The sequence below is a fragment of the Drosophila eugracilis genome, unplaced genomic scaffold (genome assembly GCF_018153835.1).
Source record: "Drosophila eugracilis isolate 14026-0451.02 unplaced genomic scaffold, ASM1815383v1 contig_1038, whole genome shotgun sequence".
NCBI lineage: Eukaryota > Metazoa > Arthropoda > Insecta > Diptera > Drosophilidae > Drosophila > Drosophila eugracilis.
Genome location: NW_024571807.1, coordinates 65,691 through 83,376, shown reverse-complemented (window position 1 = coordinate 83,376; position 17,686 = coordinate 65,691). Strand labels below are relative to the sequence as shown.

The window sequence follows — 17,686 nt, the reverse complement described above, 5'->3', positions numbered from 1 at the left end:
GTTTTGTCATTATGTTGAGTAGCGCTGTCGTTAATGGGTTTCCATATATGTATGTGGGCGAGATACTGTCCCCCCTGAAAGAATCCCATCATCTCCTTTGGCTCCTCAGCAATCCAATTGCCATTGAGCTTTAATTTACAGAAGCGGGAAAATTGTCGACATTCCCTTGTCGGTGGCTCAACGCAATTGTATTGCCATAAATCAAAGGTCCACAAAGTATTCCGAACTATTTTTTATTGTTCCTTTGCTGTGGGTAAAAGCGTAGTTAACTTAATGAACACGTTCCATTTGCAGACAAAGCCAGGAGCAGCAAATGAACTTTGTGTTCAAACAATGCAGCGGCAATATAAAGCGCTTGCGTTTGTTTGTCATATATGAGAAGTAAAAGACAGTAAAGACATTTCAGTCATGAACGACTATCAGCGGTATCCTTGAGTGATGTTAACTTGCCTCTGTTAATAACAGCAGAAATTGAGCGAAATGAAACAGCTGTGTTTGTTATGCTCTGTTAGCGGCCACGAGGCGTATTAAACATGGGCAGAACTTTTTCATGTTTCTTGTAATAAAATCCTAAAATGTATTATAAAGCAATGCAAATGGTGTTTATATGTCCTGCCAGCATATTCCCTCCGATTAAATCTAAATTTGTTTGGAAGGACTTTCAAATGATTTTTTTTGTTTTAAACCAGCATCTTTTGCTTTGTTAAATAACAATTTCCAACAATTCCCAGTGGCTTTTGAAATGAAATGTAGCATGCCCCAAAAACCAACCATTTCTCATTTCCCGTGTTGCAGGCATTTTCACAAATTTCTATTATAATCGAAACTTTTTATCGGCGCAATGCGCACTTGCCAAAACTTTTGCATTTCGCACAAACTCAAAATTACTTTGCCCTGGCGGGGAGATGTCCTGCGGCCACTTGACGCATTAGCGAACTAAGAACGCGTTACATTCGTGGCCATAAACATCATAAAATGTTCGTAATTGAAACCAGCATTATTTTAATGTTGAGGAAGGGAATTTGCCACCAACCGATGGCGATTAGTTTGTCTTTTGTCTGGGCAGCTGATCAGATTTTGGGCGGACAACAGCTTACCTGCCCACTAATTACGCTAATTATCATTACAATTAGCTGGCTAACTTTGCGCTTTTGTCGAAACTTGCGACTTGGATTATTTATTATTCAGAGACTCTACTCAAAACTTTGACAGGATTTACAAGGTTTATGCAGTTCAATTTTGGGATTTTCAATTTATAATTCATATTTTTAGATATAAACGGATTCAAGCTAAGAAATTAAAGATACTATTTTGGAGCCCAAATGCTGCTTGCTTTATATAAAAAAAAAATTTCTATTCAAGCTATTTTGTAAATACAAACCCATCAATCACAAACTTCCGCTGCATAAACTGAATTCATCATCTTATTTGTTTTATAAGCAGGAACTAGGCAAACTTTTAATGAGCCTTTGGACGGAAATTTGTAAATCGAGTTTATACTGTTTGGACTTGGCTTACTTTCCAGATCGAAACTGAAACACATGTCTCAAATATTTCACCTAACAGCCAGCTCAGCGACGGATTCAAATGGAAAAGTTGACTCGCTGGCTTGCAAGTCGTCCGGAATGACTTTCCGGCGCAGTCCTCTACGGCTGAGCACGGAGCAAAAAGGAGTCCCAAAATAACACGGTGCCCAAACTGACGAGGATGGCTATGTCCTGGCCCCATAGAGTAAACACAATTCAATTAACTCGGCGCTCGTTGTCGGTTGGTTTTTGGGGGCATTGTTGTGTGAAGGAGCAGGCACCGTCGACGCTAAAATAACTGAAAACGACAAGCCGATGATGGCACATTGCCAAAGGCAGTGAAGGAGGAGGTACACTGAAAACAAAAAATCTTTACAATTATTTACAATTCTTAAATTTGATATAAAATTTTTGTTTATCAATTAAACATTATTAAACTAAAAAAAAAGCAATTTCTACGACTAAAACTCATATAACTTAAATACAATTTTGATAATCAGTTTTTTTGTGAGTATCATTTTTTTTCAGTGAATTTGCTGCAGTTACTAGGTGCATGCAACAAGCCACAAGACCAGAACCTGTACAACAAAGCATTTGCATTATTAAAATTTTCATTTGGCGGCTTCTCTTCAAAATAAAGAACCACCTAATTGACCTTTTGTGGTAGAATACCCAAATCTTTAGCTGTTCTAAGTGCAGAAAGTATTAGTTAAAATTAGACTCGTTAGAGTTTCTCATTTTGTATAATTTCCGCTACAGTTTATAAAGAGTCTTGATTACCCTAAACAACGCTCGCTTTCTGTTTTGACAAGCCAATGACGATGATAACTATTGTATGCTTAATGAGCTAAATGCTGAAAAACTTTGACTTAACCGAGCACAACAGCTCGCTCATTCATCATCTGCAAGAATTTTAAGCAAAGCAGCAGCTGAAGTGTAAATGTCATTGTCAGCTTGGCTGGCTTGTGCCAAATCGAAGGGCAGATGGCGGTTGGTGGTCCCAGGGGAGTACAGCCTGTGACCTTTGCCCATACCCTGTACTATTAGGGTATTCCGAAATTAAGGTCAACAAGTTTTCTTCTAAAATATAATTCATTACCAACTAACTGGTTAAAAGAACTTTAAATAAATCTTATAATAATTGCAAAGAAAATGTATGTAGACTTACCAGCTTCCAGCTACTTACAGGATATTGAATTCTCTATCCGGACTTTTGGCATCATCGTTACTTGTGTTTCTTATTGCTTCTTTTATTGTGCGACACAGCGGTTGGGTGGAGTCATTGCCAGAGGAAGAGGACATCCAAAGGATGCGATGCGTGGCTCTGGCACGGAGATGGAGAAGCACGACTGCCGTTGACACGTTGAGGAAAGCGGAAAGCCCGGAAAAAAACTAGGGTTTTCCGAAAGGGTAAACGACGGCGCCAAGGCTGCGGGATCTGTGGAGTGTGACTTTGATTTTTGGTTCGGGCTGCGGGACACTTTTCGACTTGGTCTTACCTTGGAATAATGACTTCATTTTCCGCCGCATACATTTCCAGCAATGTCACGCCTGGCCGCGGCGTCTTTGTTTTCATTTTCCTGCCTTTTGTTTTGTTTTTTTCACCTTTAAAGTTTGAAGCCGCACAGTGAAAAATCCATTGAACGTTTTCCTCCCTCTTTGAGTTGTTGAACGCCAAACGAACATCAGCAAAATAACTTGTGGAAATTCCTTTAAATTTAATACAACATTTTTTTTTTGATGCTCAGTCTTGATGGTGTTTTATTTTTAAGGGCAATTTGCCGAGTGGGTAGTTTGTGGGCTCTGGCCGGGCTGATATTTTATATAATGTTTCAATTTGCCACCACATAGACGTGCAGATACGATTGTGAGGGTGGTTGTGTGCGTATGATTGATATCAATTTTGCTTTGATGAACGCTCCAAGGAATTGCTACCGAGTTTATTTATTATACTTTTTGGGTCGTCTATTCCTAGTCCCTTCCTTCGTTTGGGAATCACATTTTTATACAATTTCCCAGCCGCAAATTCGAAAAACAGAGTTTACTTGAGCCCCTGTCTTTGTGGTTTGTGGTTCGAAGGAAGGGGCTGGCAAAAACTTTACCTCTGTATACTAGAACTAAATATGTATGTTTGTCTGAGTGTGTATATGAAATGTTTACATCGACACGCTGGCTGGCATCACACATAAATATATTTAAATCAGTGTGCCTTTTCTCAAAGTATTTGCATATCAGAATGTGGTACATCAGATGAAAAAAAAAAAATAAATAATAAATAAATAATAAAAGAGAACAGAAAATGGTGAAAACATTTGGTCAGAAGGACAACCGAAAATTGATTATTCCATTTATTTTCCGACACGAATTTCTTGAGCTGCAGAAATTACACATCAATTTCATCGTCTTGGGTGCATGTGTGAACTTCAGCTGTATTGACTAGTTGATAGGGCAAATAAATAATGCATTGTGTCTGGGAACCAGATCAGACCATACCTTAAACTCCTGTGGTGTGACAGCCGAAGATGTAGCGCAGATCATGATTCTCCACTAGCTGTTTGCATATGGCGCAGTCGGGCCTGTGGCTCAAATACTCGCGCAGGCAGCTGTCACCAAACACATGACCGCACTTTAAGGACACCATGCGGTGAGAGCCCTCCAACTCATAAGGAGAGTAGCAAATTATGCAACTATTAAGATTTAGGGTCTTGTTTAACTCTTCCACGGTCTCCAACATTTTTTTCTCAAAAGTGTCCCGCTCGGCGATAATTTCTTCGATCCTGGCTTTAAAATTCGTTTCATGGACTTCAAACTCCTGCTTGATGCTCTCAATGATAGTATTCTTAGATTTATCCTGCTCCAAGACTTGTTGTTGGAGAGCCTCGTTCTTGGACACCTCGTTTTGTAGCTGCTGTAGAAGTGCATCCCGCTCTATAGTCAGTTCCTCATTCTGTCGCTTGGTTAACTGGAGCACCCGATTAATTTCCTCCGATGTGGTTTTGGATTCCTCGAGCAACTTCTTGCTCTCCTCCAATGCGGCCCTTAGATTGTCCTGACTCCTGGTCATCACATAGGTTTTCCCTCGCTGCCGTCAAAGTAAAGACACGTTTTTTCGGTTTTCTTTTATGAAAATGCAAACTTGAAACCTGTACTTTTAGGCTCCATTTACAATTATTTCATATATTTATAGGTAACACTCACATCCACTTAAAGCTCAGACAAGCCAGAGTTGTCAATGTGACAGATAATTAATCGTAGATTCGACATCTCTACGATTACTTTTACTCAAACCTATCGATGCTTTTAACGATATATTTTTTATTTTATATTGTTTATATATTGTTTTATATTTTCATACAAGCCTTTACCAAAAGTATTCGTTGGTAAAGCTTACGATTTTGAAGGTTATGTGTTTGGTTTTATTTATAAAAATTATAACTCCTTTTGGGGCTAACGCGACAGTGTTACCAGTCCGTACCAGTGTTACCACACAGATTCAAAAATAATTGATATTCAATTAACTTAGCACCTTGAAAACTAACTTTTTAGACACTCAAATTTATTTTATTTTTCAAGTGCCCAAAATTATCTGTTAAATTTAACACAAAATGAATGCAACGAACTTAAAAGGCGACGGCCTGAGTTGGGCTGCAGAGAAACTAAAGCATAAGCTGCTCTATAAAAACCTAACTTTAATATTGGAAAGGTAAGAATTGCAACATAGTCTATTTAATTTCTATTGTGTAATCTGAAAAGAGTTTCCAGATTTAAGGATTTCCCCAAGAAGTCGCGAAGCGATGATTCCCTCACGCGCAACCATACGAAGTCCAATCAAGTTGTGGGTAAGAAAATGGGCAACTTTATTTACTTTGTGCTCTCCTTGTTTTCGGCTGGGCCGGGACTTAGTTCATTATAAAATCGGGAAGAAATGCTCTAGGAATTATTATAGGATTATGAAAAGGAGTCTCACTGCAATATACATTGAATATTTATCAGATTCCAAAAGAATTATCTACTTCGACTTGCGCTGCATTCGCGACCGGAGCATCTTGTTTTCATCGGCACATTTCGTGGTGATTGCGGTTCGTACTTCACGGGGAGTCATGTCTAGGCTGTTGGTCATCAGATAGACCAGATCGGCCACCTTGAGAGGATCCAGTTGCTGTTTGCTGGGACGGGCGCAGTCCCTGAAGGCTGGCGATGGTTTTCCAGAGAGTGTATGGTGAGCCAGAGTATCCCGGTCGAAGATCTCGCAGAGCAGCTTTCTGGTAATAGAGGGTCCGGTCATGTCCCAGTTAATGGCACTCAGACTAACGCGGGACACTTCGGTGCCATTGGGACCGATCATCACCATTGGGGACTCGCTGTCTTGATCAAATTCGAAACCCGGACACCGGCGCTTGGCATGCGGCGTGGAAGTTACCGGCTTCTTAATGCGCTTCCTCTTGTTTACCGCTGGTTCTTCCTCACCTGGAACATAATCTTCATCATCATCATCCAAACAAAGGTCCTCGTCGTTGGTTTTCGGCGTGGACGTGTTGTGGTCATCGGCGCCGTCGCGGAAGGCATCAAAGGGCTCCGAACTCTGCTCTTGCTTCCTGCTCCTGTTCTGGCTCTTCCTCTTGCTCCTGGTCCATTTCTTGCACCTTCTCGATCTCGATGGTCAGAAGATCCAGAGCCTTACGCTTGCTACGTTCCCATTGCTGGAGAAGCTTAAGCCGCGCCTCATTTACCGCTTTAATGGTGTTCCGCATTAGCTGCGATTTTTCCACACTTCGCACAATGTCAGTAATATCCTGATCTGGCTCATCCTCATCTCGCGGTGATCCTTGTGATTTTAGCAGTTTCTCAGCAGCCAAAGTTAGAGTTTCCAGAGTGCTTAGCTTGCCATTGTCTGTCATTTCGATGTGACGCATGGCGCAATCGGCAAATTCGTTGGCTTCTTGGATACGTCGCATCTTTCCATCTTCACTCTCCTCCTCTGTAAATGAGTCATCTGTTCGCAGTCGGGCAATGATTTCCTCCACCTTTTTCTGCTTCTCGGAGAGCTGAACAGTCTCCGGATCATAAGGCAAAAGGGTCAGAGCGAATTCTAAACGCTGGCGACGAGAAATCTAGATGGAAGGAGGATTGGAGAATCCAATTTATAATTATATAAATATTATATATATCTTTGCGAGAATCGTCTCAACATATTTTTATTCAAGATCGGAATAGTTTAAACATAAAACATAAAAGATCTATTCAATTGTCGTGTGCCATAACATATATTTAACAGATAGCCACCAAAAACAAATGTTTTCTAAAAGTATTTTTGTATTCTTCGCTCTAACTCACCATAGTTTAGCTTGTTGTCCAATTGTAAACTGAATTGCAACTAATAAGTCCAGGTCTTATATAGCACCGCGGAAACACTTACAGGTAGTTTTTGGAACGTACTTCTAAATCCTTATTTTACCCTTACATTTGCAGATGCTTTGTCCGCTGTTTTAGTGTCCAGCGGTTCGGATATTCGCCGTCTACCTGCGGGCGGAGCTTGCAGCTGTCGTTCCATTTCGGGACGCTCGCTCCCCCAGGAAGCAAAAATCTTCCTTTGACAATCATCTCGGAATCAACCCAAACCGTTTGTACTAAGAGCATGGCTACTCAAACAGGAACCCAAGACGAAATCCAAGTGGATCCCAATGCAGACATAATGGATTGTAGGTTTAGTCAAGATGCATCAGCCCAATCTGTACTAGATATGCGAGATGCAGAGACGCAATCGATCTTAGGTTCTTCAAAAAACTTAAGCACTACCGCAACTCAAACGGATATTGGCAGCCAGGAACCTAAAAGAGGGGTCCTCATATCGAAAACACCAAAGAAAGATAAGCCTAGAGACGATGATGAAAATGCTTCGAAATCGAGTTCTTCGTTGCGAAAATGTTTCTTTAAGCGTCCATTAATCGTGGTACAAGGGGGCTCTATCCTGTCCCCTGATCTAACAATGACAGTTTTTCAATCTGAAAGAGAACAATCACACCCGTCCCATTTAGTTACATCTCATAAAAAAGATAAGGAAACTCAATATGAAAACCCAATATCAGCTAAAGAAGAAATATTGCCTTCGGGACAATCTTCCTGCTCAAAAATTCTCGATAAGGTACAGGAATTGGAAACAAAGTTGGAGAGACAGGAGCGGTCTTTGAAAGATCTTCAAGGTTCTTTAAGGTCATGGAAAGCCCAGAAATGTAAGCCCTCTGATTGTAGGGCATTATTTGAAGGTCAACCAAAGCATTGCGAATTGCCAAGAAAACCTGCAACCTCTGATGAGGCATCTCAGAGTAAAGAAGATGATTGCGAATGTAGAACTTTATCCAAAGAATTTATACAAATATTTATAAAGCCTGAAGCGAATCAGGCTAAGAAATCAAATAGTATCGAATGCGGAGTAAGTTCTCCAAGTAAGAACCCAAAACCAATTGCCACAAAGTGTGGTAGGAATGATGAGGGAAAAATTAGCCAATTGTCCTTTTGCAAGACTGATAAAAAAGAGAGCTGTATGAAAATCAACCGAAATTCGGTTACGATTTCGCCGTGCTCAGAAGACACAGATAATTTTCTGCAACAATTCAATCGAGTTTTTGCAAAATCTAACAGTGAAGAAACGGTTTGTGGGAAATCTTCCAAGATTCCAGAATCAAATCAAAAGCATACGACCCAATCTTCTTGCTGTTCAAATCCTTCAATGCAAAACTTGAAGAACCAAGACGTTACCCCTTGTTGCGTTAAAGTGGTTGAATGGGTAACCGATCCCAATGCCGAATGTTTAGATACAAGAAAGGTTTCTTCTACATCTTGTTTGGAGACAAAAAAATGTTTGAAACAATCGCAATCATGTGAAACTGTGGAAAATGAAGTCTACAAGACCTTGATCGAGCAGTTCATTAATCTGTTTACAAAATCAAAGACTTGTGAAAATAAACAAGCTCATAAAGAGGAACCCGAACCTTATTCATTTGATAGATTATTGGCAGAACTAGTAAAGTTATTTGCAAAACCCAAGTGCCTGGAAGCAAGTGATGTTAAGGAGGAGGAACGTTCCAAAAAGGTGACCATATCAGAGAAGGAAACGGTTTTTGGAGATGAACAAACGCAGCCAAACTGCAACTGCTCAGATGCCCAGATGCGCAATTTTAAATCCACTTCAACCCAATCGGATCTTAAGATATCCGATATGAGCTTAGATTTAAAAAAGCGAGATAAGAAACAATGTGAATCTGGCAGCACATCTACAGTAAGCGAGATTGGTAGCTCCAGTATGTCTGTAAGGAACACCAAGTCGGAGAATCAATGCCAATTCTGTGGCAATGGCAGTCTGCCCGTGCTGGATTCTCTATCGAGTGAGCTATTCCATCTAATTGGGCCCAGGCCCTTCGATGACGTAGTGCTCACCATACTCCGGCAACGTGGTAATGTCTACCATATCAACGTTCGTGAGATGGCGACTGGGAAATGTCCTTGGTTGCGTACTAGCCAATGGCACTGCGATCAATGAAGCCATCGCCCTTGGATTGTTCGAGGATATTCATACATTTTGTGAACTGGACCGACACAGAGAGCACGATCCGAGGGATTGCCCATTGGGTACAAATCTCGACGCGCTTTGTCCACGAGAACGTGGAGGTGAGTTTATGCCAGATAAAGATGTTGAAAAAGCCAGGGCCATCGAGTTCTCCACTCGTGTGCTGGGAGTTCCTGCTGGTCAAGCGGGTCGATTCTTTTCCCTGACCAACGCTCTCAAATTGGCCAAGAAATCCCCCTATCATAGTTTGGAGGCTTTCAATCATCGTGAAAAGACCAGAAAAAGGGTTTGTATTGGCCGAGGAGCAGTCACCGGGAACTTAGTTTACATGAGCAGTGATGAACCATCTTCTGTTACGGATTGCAACAAACTGGGCCAGACATCGAGCCTATTTCTTCGCATAGTTTCTGGCCAGGATAACGATGTTCAAGAAGACGAGTAAAAAGTTGATGAGTTCCATCAAACTCGCTAAGCTTGTAAAAACTAAATGTTTTTATTTATTAAACAAGCTGTTGGTAGAATTTTCTAATGCACTATTTTTGTAAACCTTTTTGAAAAATACATTTCAATATATTTCGCTTAATAAGTTTTTGATTTATTTAATTGAAGTCCAATACTGGAGATTATTTTATCTAAAAGTTTCTGTTAAAATAGGTTTTTCGAACGAATACGTAAAATTCACGTTTCAGCCACAAAGCAGGTAAAACTACATAATTGAACGATTACTGCAATAGTTGCAATTTGCATTTATTGCCACTCAGCATCTGCGAATTGGGAAAATCCGTGCAATCAGTAAATTTCGCAGGTAATAAACAATCAGAATAATCCCAGCTTGATCTGAACACCATTATAATCCCTCCCCAGCAGATGTCATGCTTCATAAAAGCAGGTAAATTAAATTATACACACCCTTTTACACCTATAAAATATCTTGCAACGAAGGAGGAGTCAACAGTTCATCAAGAGCATTGCAGCAATAAAGACATCAAGAAAATCATTTAAACAAAAATAAACGAAAATCAAACATACATTTTCGAAAAAAACAATTATTATAAAAAATATATCAGCCATCATGAGCAACATCAGCAACGACAGTGGATTGGATGACTCTGCCAACAGCGTCGCCGTCGTCAATGCCAATGGCCCTTTGGCAGCCACACGTTTGTCCTGGTTCCTGGCTGAAGTAGATGATGGCTTGATGAAGAATGGAAAACCAAATGGCCAGCCCCGTCTGTGTGTGCTCCACTCCATGGAGCTGCTTGAATCGGATGTATCAGACAAATACATGACCCGTTTTGTCGAATTCCGAGTCAATGGAATGGTGCTAGAGGCGAAGCTTATCCTGGCTGCTGATGAGAGGCGTCTGGTGGATGCTGCTTTGCTTTCCATGAGCAAGGAGGAGCGCGAGGATACCAGTGGTCAGCAACTGTTGGTCCAATACACCGAAAACGAGAAGGCAGGCGAACGTCTGGTCCAGAAACTAGTCTCCCCGAATAACGTCATGTGGATGAGCACCAAGCCCGAGTTGAAGGGTAATCCTCTGGTTCGCCTGTCTCCCGGATGCATTGCCCATGTACTGTATGCCTACGAAAGGCATGATTACATGGAGAAGATCCTATTGCACCTAAAGGCCCGAAGCTTTGACCAAGCCTTTGAAGATCATTTGGAAACCGAACCGGAGGCCATGACCGATGACACCTGGATGCTCGTGCAATACAGTCCCGAGCCGCAGATGGTGGTCTACCAGGTGGTGCAGTACAAACAAACGGTGTGGCGCAAGGAAAATCTCTTCAAGGATGTGATTGCCTATATGCAACTTCCTGGCAGCGATATCGTCCTTCAGGCGGTGGTTATTAGCTATGGCCAAGACAAAGAGGTTCAGGAATCCAAGTACGAAGAATTGCGAAGATTCTCTTTTGATATCGACTTTCCCCTGCCCGATGAATTGGAGAAGCAACCTGATCACGGAACTTCTACCGCCCTTTTCTCACGCACCAGCTTGTACCAAAAAGCAGAGCAGCGAGATTCAACTGGAGAGCACAAGGAGCTGCGGAAAAGTCTGGAGCAAATGAGCGAAAGGGCCCAGGGCGAAGCTCAGATGATAATAGATGCCTTCGATATGGTTGATAATATCAACAAGAATCTGCAGAGTTGATTGTCCGGAGAGGGGCGATTGGCCGTGGAGGTAACATCCGGAGACGAACTTAATTAATCTGAAAAACAATTTACAATTTAGTCAGTTAAGTTACATTCGAAGTTTAAAACTTATATGTTAAGGTAAATAGCGTTTTAAAATTATCTTTCTAATTATAAATAAAATATGCCAAATAAATACCTAATTGGTAAATATCTTTTGCAAATGAAATAGATTCTTATAGTTATTAATTTTTCAAAAAACTGAATACTTTCCTTCCTTTTCTTAATATTACATTGAGTACTAATTATAAATAGGATTTAAAATTTTAATGAATTGATTGAAATTTATTGCTATTTTATTACTAAAATAAGTCTTAAAATAGAAACGCAAAAATAAAACAACTTTTATTATCATTGAAGAACTTTAATCAATAAGATATTTTGACATCTCAAAATGAATAAGTTTTGAAATTTATAAATGGGTAAAAAAATATTTTAAAAATGGAGTGCAACTATGTAGGAGGCGGGTTGCCATTATTAGTATTGATCATCAAAGGAGAGTTGTGGACGATAAAAGAAGGAGGCATCATGCTAGGCGGAGCTGGTCCTCTGGTTGTGATGATAAAGGTGGCTGGAGTAGGCGGACGAATTATCATGTGATGCGGCGGAAATGGCCTTGGAGGCATTGGCTGGTTATTTAGCATCAATGGAGGACGGCCGAAAAAAGTCTGCGAGGCCTGAACGAAATACGGACGTGGAACGGCCAACGGTGGTGGCATAGTGTGCTGCGGTGGAACATTTACAATCTTCTGTTGGGCAGGCAGCGGATTACCTTGTGCATGTTGAGTCAATGGTACATTTACCCACTCATTTTGAATTCCATTATTACATGACTGAATAGATACATTTGGCATCTGCATACGCCACATTTGGAAGTCCCGACGCAGTGTCTCCCCGTTCTTGGAGCAACAATCCCAGGGCTTGAATTCACCAGGCGGCAGTGGGTGAAGTTTATCATAAGGTACCTCAAGAAGTTTGCCCAGTTGCTCGACGAACACCTTGCAATAGGTTTTATTATTATTAATGGCCTGGATGTGGCAAGTGCTGAGCTGTTTTTTATTGTTGTGCAAATCCACCAAGCACTTGGCACCCACCTTGAAGTTATAGTCGCCCAGATAGATATTCCTCAATTGTGCTTCAAGACGCACTATTTGGCTAATAAACTCAAAGTTACGATAATTGTAAGGATCCAAAGCTTTGGCAACCGAATAACGAAATGGTGTGCCATTTTGCTCGAGAATATGCCGCATGCAGGACATAGGCGAAGACTGTTTGTTCTGCTGGCCAAACTTCAACCTAGAGTTATGGAAAGGACATTGTTCGTAGTTATCCAAAAGACAAACGGTGTGCTCAGGGCGATCCAGTCGAAAGATCCGACCATTACAGCAAACCAAAGAGATGACATTGCCTTGCTGATCGAACTCAAAGTTGATACAATTGAAAGTCTGTGGATACAGCATCCATTCCACTGCGAGATTAACGTCCGGTAGCCGGAAGAGGTTCTTGTAGACTAATTTATAGGCTACAGCCTGGCAAACTGCGGCCATTTCTATCTCCGACATGGTCATTACGGAGTCAAAGTACTCTTGATGACTCACAAAAATGTGTATGGTCTCCGGATAAGCCTTGTCGTAGACAACAAATTTACCCAGCTCGAATGGTTTGTAGATGATAGCATTCCGGCGGTAAAGGTGGCACAGGGCACGCAGCTCCAACATGGTGCCCTTTGTTTTTCTCCTTTTAAGGAGGTACAAATAATTGTCATAGTCTCCACGCACATATGGCCGGAAACTGCTTCTCTTCCGGAACATATAGCGAACACATTCCTGTCGAACTTCATAGTGGAGCATCTGGGTATCGTAAATCTGCTCGGCAACCGCACGAAACAAGCATGAGGAGTCCCTTATCATGTGCTTTCGGTACAGGAAGTGCAGCTCCAAATACCTATCCATGGGATCTGGAGTTCCTATAAGTCAGGATAAATGTTTTATAACCAGTTTTTAATGGAACTTTCTTACTTTTACTTCCAAAAGAAACGGATCGCTGTACCACTTTGGCCATTATTAAGATTTTTAGTATTTTTTAGTTAATAAAAAAATATTTATCACATATAAGTTATGTTTTTTACAACTTTAAAAGAAAATAATTATAGGCAATTAGAAAACCAAACTTGCAAAAGGCATGCTTTAAGTGCGACGTTGCCACATCGGTGAAGAAAAAATTTTTATGAAGAGACGAGGGAAGTGGAACAATAGAAATGGAATCTTTGCTTACAGTCCAATTAAAACAAGCCAATATATATATATATATTAATAAAGCGATGTAAATATTAACGTAGCAAAGATGTAAGTAAGCGAAAATTAATTTATAGTATATAAAAACTTTGGTTAAATTTTTTTTTGAACAGTCTGAATGCAGTGTTATGTCTCGTCGTCATGGATAAAGAAAATACTAAATGTGGTGTCTGATCTGCAATTTGATATTGTGTGAAAACACTAAAGAAGGGACCATAAGATGCCAATTATAAAAAAAATGTTAAAACCTATTTCAAAAACATATCAAATTGGTTTATTAAAGTTTGGAGAAGACCATTTGAAAAGGCAAAAATATTCCAAGAACAAAGAATTTGCAATAAATTTATATTTAAAACCTTAAAACACTTGCTTATAGATATGTACATATTTTTATTAAAACAGTTTAATACCTTAATAAATATGTACATCGTACGCATTTGTCAATTTAGCTCGTTGGCAATGAATTGAGAGACAAGAATAATCGAGTGAATTTTGTCGGCATAATTCGATTTCTGCACGTGTCGCAATCAATTTCCCCCCAAACGGTTACCATGTGTGATGCACAATTAACTAAGCGCCTTTCCATTATTTAGCAATCATGTATCATTCATAGGATTAATTCCACAAAAACCAAGCCACTTCATCATCATCAGAAACTGGCAAAACGGAGAAAAAACTAAGACAAACTCGATAATTAAGTGCACGAAAATAGACATGGCGAAGATTTAAGCGTTTCTTCCGTTGACCATCGGGATATTGACTTGCTGATTATTTTTATTTGCCTGGCAAACGCTTCAATTGAGACATAAAACTATGCCGACACACGAGCATAAACATTTACACACACGATTGGCCGAGCTGTTTGTTTTTATGTTTGGTTTAGCGCTTCCGTTTTTGCGGCTACCAAGAAATTCCTACAGATATTGCGTATACGCATTAAATGGCCCAGAATGAGATACAAACAAACAAACAAGCCGAGAGTATGGGAGGAAAGAACAAAAACGAAAATTGGCCAAAACGAAGGGAGCACAAACATTTCGCCAGATTAAAGTGTGCTCTTAGATGGCGGGAGGCCAGAGTAGGAATTCAATAAAACATGGCCCATAAATCAATGAAAAACTAATCAAAAAATCAAAAGAAAAACACAGGGGGATTTGTTTTGTCCAAAATGGAATTGGCTGTCAAATAAAAACTAAAGATATAAAAAGGAACCGTGTTATACCAAAAATTAATGCTGTTCTTGTTTGAAATTCATTTCAAATGCAAATCAATTAAATTAAAAGCGCAACTTTATATTCAATTTATGCAAATGCAACTAGCAGTAGCAAGCAGAAAAAAATGTACTAAAATGAGACCAGACCAAGCCGCAAGCTTAAATGCTCATTAGTGTTCTGAACCAAAAACAAAAAGCAAAAAAATAAAATAAAATAAAACCCCCGAAACTAAAATGTGGAGGGGAGCGCAGTGGAGCGTGTTTTTGTCGCCTGCATCGCATTTACATTTTGGGATCTAGCCAGTAGCATGCCATATATTTAAGGACGAATATAACCCCCCATCTAAATGCAAAGCACTTGAAGACTAAAAGGGGCTTTAAGTTGCCGAATTGCAATGCAATTAATTGGGACTTATGGACAAAATCCAAGGCTAACTTTGACTTTGTTTAAAAACAGAAAGATTCCGACCGCTGCTGCATTGTTATGCGGCGGTCTTGCGTAATTGATCCCCTTTTAATGATGCACTCCGGTAGCAAAAATAATTTGCTTCTGACAGCTTTTGAGCCATTTTCTAAGCCTTTGCTTTCATTGTTATTTCATGCGAGTAAGTCCTTCTTACCTCATTGTTTTTCATTTGAATGGAAAATCTCATTGATTTCATTTCAAATAGAGCTACGGAAAATGTTAAACATACGCAGTGTTGTGCCATCCAAAGTTTGTGCATGCAAATTTTCTGATAAACTTTAACTAATTAAAAAGTTGGTCTTAATGGGAAACTAAAGTCGTGCAGTCAAACCGCAAAGGTTAACATTATTTTCCTCTAGAAAGTTTTTACTTTTTGTGTGGTGCAGGGTGATGACAAATTGACACTGAACATGTTGCATTGTAAGTTGCTGCAATTTCTGTTGCCACATGTGGCACAGCAGGAGGGCCAATTCTTGCGGCTAATTCTGAGTTTGTTGCTCTAAGCCTCAAGCATTCGGTATCTAGCTTCCTGGCGTTATGCTCAAAATTGTCAGCTCACACACACAGACTGTTGGCCACACGATAAAACGAAGGCCAAACAAAACCGCACACAAGCTACCAGCGGTTTTACTTGCCCCCACGGCAATTGCTTTCACAAGGAAAAAAATAAGAAAAAATGGTGAAAACCATGTAGAACATTCTGTTCTAGCCCACAAACAGTTGGCCAAGAACTGCGGGAGATGCAGTTTCAAAAAATACAGAATATATCCAGTACTCGACTCGACTTCAGCCAAAGAACACCCCGAGTTTAAGCTGTGCGTGAGCTTACTATCAATAACTTTTTTATTCACTTTTAAAGTGCATTTACACAGTTTCGTTGGTTTAATCTTTATTTATATGGTAGCCTTTTTAAGGGAAAAGTTAAAGTTAAGCTGTAAACTTTTCAAATCTGATTATCTTTCAATTTTGAAAGTTATATTGATAAGTTTATTAAATAATTTACCTACATATAATTTATACTTGTTTAAAAAGTTTTCACTCTTTAAAAAATGTCCTCCATCCCTCTTTAAAATAGAGACATCATCAGCTTTGAATTTGTGGTAACAACTGACACATATCGGGTATCAAAGATTCGAATTCGTTGAAGCATTTATTTTTTATAATTCACTTGAGCCTTGTTAAGACCGCTGGTGGGTAGCATGTGTGTGTGTTTATGGGGCACCTCATCATCAGCTCGTGCTCCTGCCCCTCAATCCTCAATCCTTACCACTTGCAACCACTTGAATTTGATGTGGTTGTTGCTGCTGTTTGTATTTGCCATGCCATTTGCTGGAGAAATTTTTCTTGATTGCCTCGCCCTTAGCATTTTTTGCTTGTTTTTCGCTTATGCGTCGTCATCTTTCTTTCCCAGTTTCCACTTCCTTTTCCCATTTCACATTTCCCACATTTCGCATTTTCCACTGGCTTTCGTTCTCCTTTTGGCCTCCTGGCAGACAGTGATTTTGACATTTCACGCGCATTTGTTTGTTATGCTTTTCTGGCCAGCAGCATTGACAGCGAGGGAAAGGTCAACATTTCCCTTTTTTGCATATATAATCGTATATATATATATGTAAGTGCGTAAGGCCATGTATTCATAGAAATGGCAGTAGTGGGGCATAATAAAAATAAAGGCTATGGCACGCAGGCTCATTAACATTTGCGAGGCACGTGGCGGGAATGACGCTAACTCAGTTGCTCCCCAGCGTCGCATTCGGCTTAGCCAAATTGATTTTCCGTCCTGCTAGCCAAAACAATCTGGCATAGCGAAAAAAAGAAAATACATAACAATATCAATTACATTACCATCTCCAGTTTTGCATAGCATATTTCGGCTTTCCAATTCCTAAACCAAGGCTTTTATGATCATAACTTATTTGAATGGTGGCCAATATAAGTGCTTGTCTTGATTAGCCAAAAACTTTTGTAGTCAAAGCGTTGGCAAAATATTAACCACATTTTATAAAAGTCTAGACAAAAGTTAAGCATTATGATTGTTTGGAAATTTATGAACTTCTTTAAGTATAAGCTAATATTATTTTTGCATTAAATATGCCCTTAAATAAAACAATTAATATTCTTTTAATAAGTAAGTTCTAAGTTCTAAAATAACATCTTAATAAGGTTGTTAATTCATTTAAATATAATCCATTAAAAACAAACATTTCTCTCTTTTTGTTTTCTCTGTATCCCTTCAAAGGAGAAATAAACATCAGGCCAAACGCAAAATTCCACTCAAAACAGTTATGAATGAATGGCCAGAAGAGCGCTCAAAAAAGTTAACAGAGCAGCTGTTGCCGTCGAGCGTATTTTCCTTTCGCCAACAGCTAACAGTCACAGCCTCTGAAAAATATTCTGACATTTAGTTCTACAACAGACGTCGAGGCG

The 17,686-nt window shown here is 39.8% G+C and overlaps 5 protein-coding genes across 6 annotated transcripts; 2 read left to right on the top strand and 3 right to left on the bottom strand.

Annotated features, from left to right (window-relative positions):
• Positions 1-3,714: 3,714 nt before the first annotated feature.
• LOC108102538 (E3 ubiquitin-protein ligase RNF8-like) lies at positions 3,715-4,700 on the bottom strand. Of its 2 annotated transcripts, none has more exons than XM_017207593.2 (2): positions 4,020-4,700; positions 3,715-3,962 (listed from the first exon to the last, which is right to left on the bottom strand). In XM_017207593.2, the coding sequence occupies exon 1, from the start codon at positions 4,588-4,590 to the stop codon at positions 4,021-4,023; it is 570 nt and encodes a 189-aa protein (XP_017063082.1). In that variant the 5' UTR covers positions 4,591-4,700; the 3' UTR covers positions 3,715-3,962; position 4,020. The 2 variants fall into 2 exon arrangements, with proteins under 2 accessions (XP_017063082.1, XP_017063083.1); XM_017207594.2 differs by having other exon boundaries at positions 3,715-3,953.
• A 636-nt stretch (positions 4,701-5,336) lies between these two features.
• Positions 5,337-7,077, bottom strand: LOC108102533 (early boundary activity protein 1). Its single transcript, XM_041819893.1, is given in 3 exon segments — positions 5,337-6,118; positions 6,120-6,637; positions 6,988-7,077. Coding segments are annotated over 3 exon segments (1,191 nt in total). The 3' UTR covers positions 5,337-5,535.
• Positions 7,078-7,161: 84 nt separating this feature from the next.
• LOC108102511 lies at positions 7,162-9,704 on the top strand. Its single transcript, XM_017207536.2, is given in 2 exon segments — positions 7,162-9,021; positions 9,023-9,704. Coding segments are annotated over 2 exon segments (2,370 nt in total). The 3' UTR covers positions 9,533-9,704.
• Positions 9,705-10,103: 399 nt separating this feature from the next.
• Positions 10,104-11,435, top strand: LOC108102532 (early boundary activity protein 3). Its single transcript, XM_017207568.2, has one exon. It carries the CDS (start codon positions 10,163-10,165, stop codon positions 11,243-11,245), a length of 1,083 nt encoding a protein of 360 aa, XP_017063057.2. The 5' UTR covers positions 10,104-10,162; the 3' UTR covers positions 11,246-11,435.
• Positions 11,436-11,738: 303 nt separating this feature from the next.
• On the bottom strand, positions 11,739-13,455 carry LOC108102512 (protein ovarian tumor locus). Its single transcript, XM_017207537.2, has 2 exons — positions 13,305-13,455; positions 11,739-13,252 (listed from the first exon to the last, which is right to left on the bottom strand). Exons 1-2 carry the CDS (start codon positions 13,345-13,347, stop codon positions 11,739-11,741), a joined length of 1,557 nt encoding a protein of 518 aa, XP_017063026.2. The 5' UTR covers positions 13,348-13,455.
• Between the last annotated feature and the right edge of the window lie 4,231 nt (positions 13,456-17,686).

Bases quoted from the DNA above. Each gene is read 5' to 3' on its own strand.
- LOC108102538 (XM_017207593.2), bottom strand. From the start codon at position 4,590: ATGACCAGGAGTCAGGACAATCTAAGGGCCGCATTGGAGGAGAGCAAG.
- LOC108102512 (XM_017207537.2), bottom strand. From the start codon at position 13,347: ATGGCCAAAGTGGTACAGCGATCCGTTTCTTTTGGAAGTAAAA. The intron at 13,253-13,304 runs GTAAGAAAGTTC...CCTGACTTATAG, and splicing joins CGTTTCTTTTGGAAGTAAAA to GAACTCCAGATCCCATGGAT.
- LOC108102532 (XM_017207568.2), top strand. From the start codon at position 10,163: ATGAGCAACATCAGCAACGACAGTGGATTGGATGACTCTGCCAACAGC.